Source organism: Falco cherrug, chromosome 4 (genome assembly GCF_023634085.1).
Source record: "Falco cherrug isolate bFalChe1 chromosome 4, bFalChe1.pri, whole genome shotgun sequence".
Lineage (NCBI taxonomy): Eukaryota > Metazoa > Chordata > Aves > Falconiformes > Falconidae > Falco > Falco cherrug.
Window position 1 is genome coordinate 37,850,058 of NC_073700.1, and position 8,371 is coordinate 37,858,428.

The 8,371-nt window shown below is 59.0% G+C and overlaps 1 protein-coding gene across 3 annotated transcripts in view; it reads right to left on the bottom strand.

The window, feature by feature from the left end:
- The window catches only part of LOC102052647 (syntaxin-binding protein 4-like), a 52,282-nt gene extending 51,124 nt beyond the window's left edge, over positions 1-1,158 (bottom strand). For all 3 annotated transcript variants that reach the window (XR_008731728.1, XM_027801878.2, XM_014278022.3), the window contains exon 1: positions 976-1,158. Coding sequence is in view for 2 of the 3 variants with exons in the window: in XM_027801878.2 (XP_027657679.1) it covers positions 976-1,043 (68 nt within the window). In the remaining variant the exon portion in view is untranslated. The remainder of the gene's footprint in view (positions 1-975) is intronic.
- Between the last annotated feature and the right edge of the window lie 7,213 nt (positions 1,159-8,371).

The following is an 8,371-nucleotide window of genomic DNA, read 5'->3' on the forward strand; positions in this document are numbered from 1 at the left end:
ATGTCCTTCTGACCAGCAACAGATTCTGCTTTTTCTTCACTCAGAAACAGCAGGGAAGCATCAGCATAAAACCCCAAACCAATCTCTCGGGTGACAGCAGCTGTCACCCCAGGGTGCTGCCCTCACTGGCCTGCTTGCACCTCCCTGGGGTGCTGGCACTCTGCAGCCCCCCCAGCCCTTGCTCCAATGACCTACTTCAGCAGGAGATAGATTGTGCCCAGCAGCATCCCTCGTCCCTGGGGACTGCAGGGTGCCGTGGGTTCTTGCTCCCTAGGGGGGACATCCAGGCTCAGGCAGCCCAAGAAAGCCTCTGCCAAACCTCAGGGTGGCCCCGAGAGCCCTCCGGGCCCCTGCCGGCTCTGGATCCGGCCCACTGACCCCCAGTTAATCTGCTAAAGCCACATGCTGTGAACCCTGGTCGTGGCCTCAGCTGTGCTCCCGCCGGCTCTCTCTGCCCTACATAGACATCTGCAGCCATCCTGCACCCGCCTTCACCTCCCATCCCCTGTGCCATGCCTGCTACCTTCCCCGCACCCACCTGGGGGTCCCTGCTCCACACCCACCTGCCCCCCACGCACCAGCATGGGGTGGACACAGTTCCTTTGGGGAGGCTGGTTTATGCCAGATGGGAAAGCCCAGCACCAGGGCTGCAACAGGAGAAAGAGCACTCACAACCACGTGCAGAGACTGCAGGTGCTTCCCAGCTGCTGCCTGTAAAATAAATCCCCTTCTCCATCCCTGGCTGATACCAGTCTCACCTGTGCACTGCCCCTCCCAGGGGAGCTTGGATGCCGGTGCTGTGGGACCCCTACAAGAGCCTGCCCTCTGCAGAGAGGCCACCAAAATGAGTTGAATTAAACCCCGCAAAAAGCCATAGGGTCACCAAACACATCCTCCCTAACTGCTCCCAAAGATGGGGTCCCAGACGCTGAGCGATGTCCTATTCCCGGCGTGGCAGCGTCCTGCCCTGCTTACCAGTAAATGAGAGAAAGCCCATCGAAATGCTCCAGGTCGCGGCCAGGGGACTGGAAGTAGGACATCATCCGGGGCCACTTGTCCCCACCGAACCCTTAGGGCGGCTGCGGCTGGCTCCCACTGCCCAGGGCCATGGGCTCAGAGTGCCAGCGGCTGGCACGGCTCCGCGGCACGGCTCCCAGCCACAGCCAGCTACATCTAATCCCGGGCCAGCAAGCATGTGATCGTCCCTCTCCCAGCTCCACCCGGCTAAACCCTGCCGATGTCTCCAGTTCTGCAGCGCTGGCTGGCGGTGCCGCTGCCCGGGGATGCTGCGGTAGGGCTAATTCCAGCTGGCAGGTCCGAGCCCCCGCCAAGGTCAGAGCTGCTTGGGACATGGCACAGCGAGTGCCTCCGCCATGGGACCCCCTCGCACCTGGCAGAGTTGTCCCATAGCCAGCATGTGGCTGTCAGCGGGGCCGTGTCCTGCTCTCCCTGCCCAGCATGGCCCCTGCCTCAATAATCTGAGCATTTATTTTAGCAGGATGAGTCCTTCACCCCCTGCCAGTGAGGTCCCCACCTCGCCTTGCACTTGCAGTGGCTGGTAATGAATGGTATAATCATTAATGGTCATTATATCATTAATGATGGTTATAATCATTAATGATGGCTATAATCAATGGTTAACCCGCCACCACAAACCATTTAAAGCCAATTGCAGGTGTCGCCGACCTGCAGTAAGCCGAGGTGACAGGCACTGCTCCCCTCCTCCCCAGCCACTGCCAGCGGGCTTCAGCATTTCTAATTATTTATATAATTTGGGGCACAATTCTTGCATGGGTTTTCGCCCCCTTGTTTAACATCGTCTGGTCAACACCCCAGGATCTGAATGATCCTTTAGACTATTAGGAAAACCCTGGGAGCGAGTGCCAGTGGGCAGATGGAAGCTCTTTGAAAGGGGGGGGGGAGTTATCCATGTAAATTATCCCAGAGGGGCGAGGTCACAGCAAGCCCTGTTGTGCTTCCCTGTATCCAGCTGTGGGTGGGATGGATGGACAGCAGGATGGGCAGACAGCAGGACAGGCACATAGGTCAGGATTCAGGATGATGGAAAAGACACAAATGAACATCAACCCACTGCATGATGCATATTTTATTTCTCCCTTTCCCCACCAGGCAGCAGCCCGGGATGACCGGGACCTGTGGATTAGGTGAGTCCTGAGGATTATGAAATGCATCTGTCTGTCCCCATCCTGCATGGCCTGGGAAAGGCACCAGCACCACAGGGACCAGGTCCTGCGCTCACCACTCCCCCCAGCTCCAGGTGATGCTGGGACACTTGGGACTAACGGGGGAAAACACCAAATGGTAGAGATGGGGCAATCTGTCTGAGGCATCCCACAGGCACTGGGCACGGCACATGTCTGGGGATCTGGTGGTGGCCGGTGGCACCTCCAGCTAGGGCATGAGTGGGATCTCGTGGGAGGTGAGATGGGAGACCTCGGGAGGAGGTCACTGTGGCCACCCCAGCCCGTGCCACCCACGCTGTGACAAAAAGGAGGAAGGAGGCCAGTGGGCAGACCCAGACCCGGGACAGGCGGGTGCAGGGCCCCACAGCACCCGGCAGCTGCCCAGGAGGATGCGCCCATGCCCGGAGTGACAGCCCACAGGAGCTGCTCGCCGGGCATTAACAGAGCTGCTGGAGAAGGAGATGAATTACGGCTGATCCTGCTCAGCATCCTTTCCGAGTGACTGTGCAGGATGTGCCAATGCCAAAATCCTTTTCACCTGCCGCCTCCCAGCCTGGTGACAGGTCCCCTGAGGAGGCTCCACCCGGCACAGCCGGCACTGCCAGACCTTGGTCCCTGCGCACCTCTAGGGGTGCAGCTCAGCTTTACACCCTCCCTGAGCCAACCCTCCGCAATACATCCCTGGCCTGGACCTCTGTCCATAGGGGCACCCCATGGTGCATTTGGGGGGTGCACGACCTTCCCCAGCCCAACGAACCCTCGTGCCGAGGGGTGCCGGTACCCCATGCTGGTGTGGGGCGAGCCACCTGCTCCCAGGGCTGTCGCAACCCAGTGCCGGGTGGTGCCGGGTGTGAGCCCCGGGACTGGTTTCTGCTGCTGGGAGAGGACGGGCAGCAGGGTTTGCCGAAACTGCTGGGAACTGGCGGGTGCAGGGGTGCTGGGGTGCTGGAGTGCCGCAGCCAGCTCAGGCTGGGCCAGCCTCTCCCAGTCTCACCAGTCGGGATTTACAAGAGCAGTGTCACCCTGCTCTGGGGCAGGACAGCACCCAGCAGCCATGGGGATGGCAAGGTCACCCTGATCCTGCCCTGGTGCCTGTGGTCCAGCTCCACCAGGGCACCTGGTGCCCTGGGGCATCATTTCCACCTCCCTCCTTGCAGCTGCTGGGATGCCCCCATGGATACATCCCCCCTTGCCCACAGCACTGGGGGATCACAGCATCCCCTGAGCCAGGCTTGTGGGGTGAATCACGGAGACCTGCTGGGGAACAAGGCGCTGCCTTGCCCTTTCCACGATATTTTCCGTGCTGGCGGAAGCAGAGCATTATCTTCCTCGCCCATCAGAGGCAGCTGCCCCTGGGTGCGCTCCATCTGCATATTTATACAGATGCAAACATTACACCCCGGAAATTCCCAGCCTTTACATCACAGGCTAAAGCCTGCCGTGGAGCCTTGACCTTTTTCTCCCTTTCGATGGGTTCTGGAGAGCTTGTGCCAGGGCAGACTGTGCCTTGGGACACCCCAGCCAGGACCCCTGCTGCAGGTGACGCTGCTCTGCGGGCACCAGGATCCCCTTCAGCACTGGGACCACTGTGAAGGTTTGGGGCTGCAGCAGGGCACAGCTCACTGCTGAGCTCCCATGAGACCGGTACTCCTGCACGGGTGTCCAGGGCTGCAGCACCGTGCCACGCAAGAGTCAGAGGGGACACCTGCGTGTCCTCCCTGGGAGCCAGAACCCCCCCACTCTCTCCATCCCTTCATAAGACAGGAGAATAAAGACTAAGAGCAGCTGCTGCTACCTCAGATGCAATGAGCACAATGCAATCTTAAAATCCCAATGCCACGAGCCCTGTCGTACGGTGCTCAGTGCCTTTCTGAAAGCCGTGTCTGTGGATGCAGGATAGGGACCTGTCAAGGTGGGGGTGTCCCCCTCTGTCCGTCCCCCCACGTTCTGGTGCAGATGTCCCCCATCCCCATGCCTGCTGTGTGTGCCACTGCTTGGTGCCTCCAGCCTGGCACAGGTGACACCAGCACCCCAAAGCCACCACACCAGCATGCTCAGCTGCACTGCTGGTGACAAGACATCCCCTCTGCTCTGTACTGCACTGGGAGGATGAGGAAGAGCTGAATTTAATTTATTCCATGCTGCATTTTCATGCCAAATGAGTCAGAGCGCCGGCCTCACTCAGCCTTTGTTTTGCTTGGCTGCTAGCGAAGGCTTTTGCTTAGTGTTTGTTCAATATTTAACTCCCTTGATGGCTCTTGGGCTCAAACCAGCAAGTGCAGCAGAAAAAGCCACTTCCCTGCTGGGGCGGGAGCTTTCTCGTCCTTCAGCTCCGCTTAGGAGCAATACACTTGTTTTATCCTATTTATTTCTCGGAGTTTGGTGAAGCCCTGAACTTGGTCCTTTTAGTCACCACATCCCATAAAACCCCTTGAAAACTACTGGGGCTCACAGGGGCTGTGGGATGGGGCTGGAGCAGCCAGCTTGGCTGCTAATTTCAGAGCAAGACCAGCCTTAAACAGAGGTGCGGGAGGTTTCGCCCGGCACAGGACCAGTTAGGAACGAGCGCGGCTGCATTCCTGTGCACGTGGGAGCCAGCAAGAAGGAAGCATCAATGTGGAGGTGTTTCAGTGCCCTGCTTTCCTGTGCCGTGCCGGCTGCGGGCAGGAGCTCCCCTCCCAACCCCATAGCCAGCAACCCCCTGAAGCGGGAGCGAGCAGTTCAGCTGGGCCCTCCAAGGGCTGCCCAAAAGTCCCACCCACAAAATAATTCAGGTTTTGGCCAATCTACTGTTGGTTTGTGTTCTAGTGTGTGTCTCAGCTTTTCAAAGAGATTTCCAAATTTTTTTGACCCTACCTCCCCCATCCAAAGCTAAATCCTAAAACTCTTCATTGGGAAATGCTGCTGAAAAGCTGTCGGGGCTGAGCATTCCCACACCCAGCTCCTTTGCTGCAATGGGTCCCCAAAACCCCTCGGCACCACAGGACATGCTGGGGCTGCAATGCCTTTCAGGGCCGCTGCCAGGACGCTGCCTTCACCCACCAAGCCCCGATGCCTTCCCCAATTAGGATGGGCTTGTGTGGGGTGGGACAGTGGGACATGGTGGGATGGACCAAGCCCATCACGAAGGTGTCAGCAGGGAGCAGGACCCTGCCAGCTGATGCTCATCCTGCACCTCTCGGCAGCAGGGCTGGCCTTGGCCGGCAGCGGTGGGGAGGGTGCAGGGTGGAGTGGGGTGAGCTCGGCAGGGTGTGGGACCCATGCCAGCCAAGGGCTTGCCAGGAAAATGCAATCTTATTACATAAACCATGCCTCTCTCCCACTCCCCTCCTGCAGCAGCAGCTCAAGAGCTTCCTACCCAGGTTAAGTCAATATTGCCACATTGCTGCCTCTGTCGAGGCACTCACCCTTGTGGAAGGAGATCGATGGGTGTTTCAGGGCTGGAGAGGAGTCACTCCCCTCCCAGGGGTCCCAGTGTGCTCCAGCTCTGAGTTCTGCTTCCTGGGGTCCCTCAGAGCAGCACCACTGGAGCTCGGCATCCTCCCACAAGCTCCCAGCTATCCCGCAGCAGGACTCAGCCCTGCTCAGCAGCTCCCTGGACATCACAGGGCCAAAGCCCTCTCCCCAGCACGGGCTGCGGGCTGGCAGGACACCCCTACTTCCCAATGCTCAAGAGGCTTCAGAGGAGCTGGCAGCACCACCTCTGGGTACCGGCCTGGCGTGCACCGCGTCTGACAGGAGCTGGGGGGGCGCAGGTTGCAGCGGGGACTGGCTGCATGGGGAAAGCCCCTGAAAGGCTCATTTGCAAAATAAATACTGCAAAAAAAATTTCCTCCCATCTCAAGTCTGAGCTGAGGCTCCAGCAGACCCCAGCTGGGGAGGAAACCTCAGCACAGCGTGTGCGGTCCTTTGGGCAGGCACCAGAGCTCCTATGAGAGCTGCCAGCACCCCGAACCACAGGCCCTCAGGTCCCCAAAAGCATGCTGTGCAGTATGGCTTTGAACAGCGCCTCTGATCCCAAGCCAAAGTAAAGGCAAAATACCTGGGCAGTTTACATAAGACATAGTTTTCCACTACGACGGAGTTTCTCTCTGCCCGGTGTTTCACCCAGCAGCTGCAATTTTGCAGCTTTCAAGGGCATTCACACAAAAAAATGAGCCACGCCAGAGATGAGGGCAGATTAGGAGGATTAAGGCTGCAGAGCTGATGCAGAAGAAGATGCAATGTAAAAACCCTCCGGTAGGCAAAGGCATTTCATCCCAAAACCCAGCCGCTGCTCACCTTCGCAAAGGGTTTAGAAACGAGGAGGGCTCCAGGATTCGTACAGCGCATGGAGGGGAAGCTGGAAGAGGTGCACCCTGAGCACCTGGGAACATGTTGCTGCTAGATATTGGGGGGGGCATACAAAAGCACAAAAACCAGAAAGTGTTTCCAGAGCAACTAAAGATGCACAGAACTTCACACGGTAAAATAAAAGTAGGTGGGTTGGGGTTCTCTGTCCTCGCCTCTCCTTGTTTCGGGCTCAGAGCCAGTGCACCCCCCCCGAGGAGGGGGATACAGGTGCTGCCTGGCCGGGCACGGGTGCCATCGCAGCACGGGGATGCTCACAACCTCTGAGCAAACCGCAGCACCAGGCAATTCCTCCTCCCCCTACAAAATAGGGAAAGCCTGCTCTGCTCCTCAGCGCGGGCAGGAGCATGGCCATGGCGGGGAGTGTGCCAGCCTCCCGGCACTGCCAGCCCAACCAGCCCGCAGGGATTAACCAGTACCGGGGGGTCAGATGAACGGTTCTTACCAAGGCAATTCTCACAAACTGAATCTATTTGGAAGCACAAATTGAAGCTGGGCGCCTTGGAAGACAAATCTGTAACCTCAGTCATAGTTAAAACAGAGTCATCATGGAAGGTAACTGATAAAGCCCAGAAAGTCGGCCCCTGCCAGTACAGGGTCAGGCCAGCAGCCCCCATCCAGGCCGTTCCGGGGCTGCCACTCTCGGGATGCTCCAGCCTCACCCCGGCACCCCTGGCAGTGGACGGGGCATGAGTCTCATCGCATGATTTCACCCCATGGGAAGCTCTATCCCAGCTGGACCCTGCTGCCCCTGCAGGACATGGCACTGCCAGATCAGGCTTCAGCACAGCCTCGGGCACCTGCGAGTGTGTTAAATGTGCCTCTGCTCACTAAAGATGCTTGGCTGGACGAGGCCATGAAAACCCAAAGCACTGCAGGGTGATAGCCCTGCTCCGGGCAGGTTCAAGGCTCTGTGGGTTTCAGCCTCACAGCTGAGCTGGTTTGTGGTGACTTATTCACCCCCAAGAAGTGGCTGGCAAAGCCGGGGAGCGCAGCTGGACCACCCCAGTGCCACGGAGCCTCCAGCAGCCACTACGCTGCGTGCCGGTGCGTTCAGCCCCTGTGAGGAAACTGTCTCTCACCCCCCCAAAAGCAGCTGGGAGGACAATCCACACCAAACTGGGATGGAGGAAACTCTCCTACAAACACACACACACCCCCCCAAGACTTGCCTTGCGCTGCTGCTGCCGGACCCACAGCCTGCCAGCACCCCAGGCGGGTGAAGCCAGACCCACGCAGGGATGTCTCGCTGCCCAGAGGGCTCTGTGCTCTTTAAGGGTGCCCGGGACAAGCCGCCCTGGAGCAGAGGCAATCCGACTCACGCAGGGGATCGGGATCAATAGGTCACAGCATGCACTGACTTGCCCCCAGAATGAAAATCAGCAGAGGATTTGGGGCTGGTGGGGAAGCTACAATCAGGCCTTTAATCCCACATGGACACAAAATCCCAGGATAAAAAGGCCAGAGCTGGTCCTAATTGCTGACTGCCCTGTGCTTGTGGATATGTGAGCAAAACCTCTTAGGCTGCCCTGGGCCTGGGAGAGGCACCTCATTGCCTCCTTGCTGCCTGTATGCACGACCCCCAGGGAGAAGGGGGTCCCCCTGTGCGGGGGGGGACCTGCCCCAGCGCTGGCAAGGGCAGCACCACCACTGGTCCCGAGGGGGCTGCCGGCCCTCGGAAGGATGCCCCGGCCCCAGCCGCGATGCTCGGCAGCTGGTTGCTCTGGAGGACAGAAACCAGGAGGGAGATGCTGGGGCAAAGCGGGGAGGCGGGTTGAGGGGGGCAGCTAGCCCCCTCGGCCACCCCTCCGTGCCTG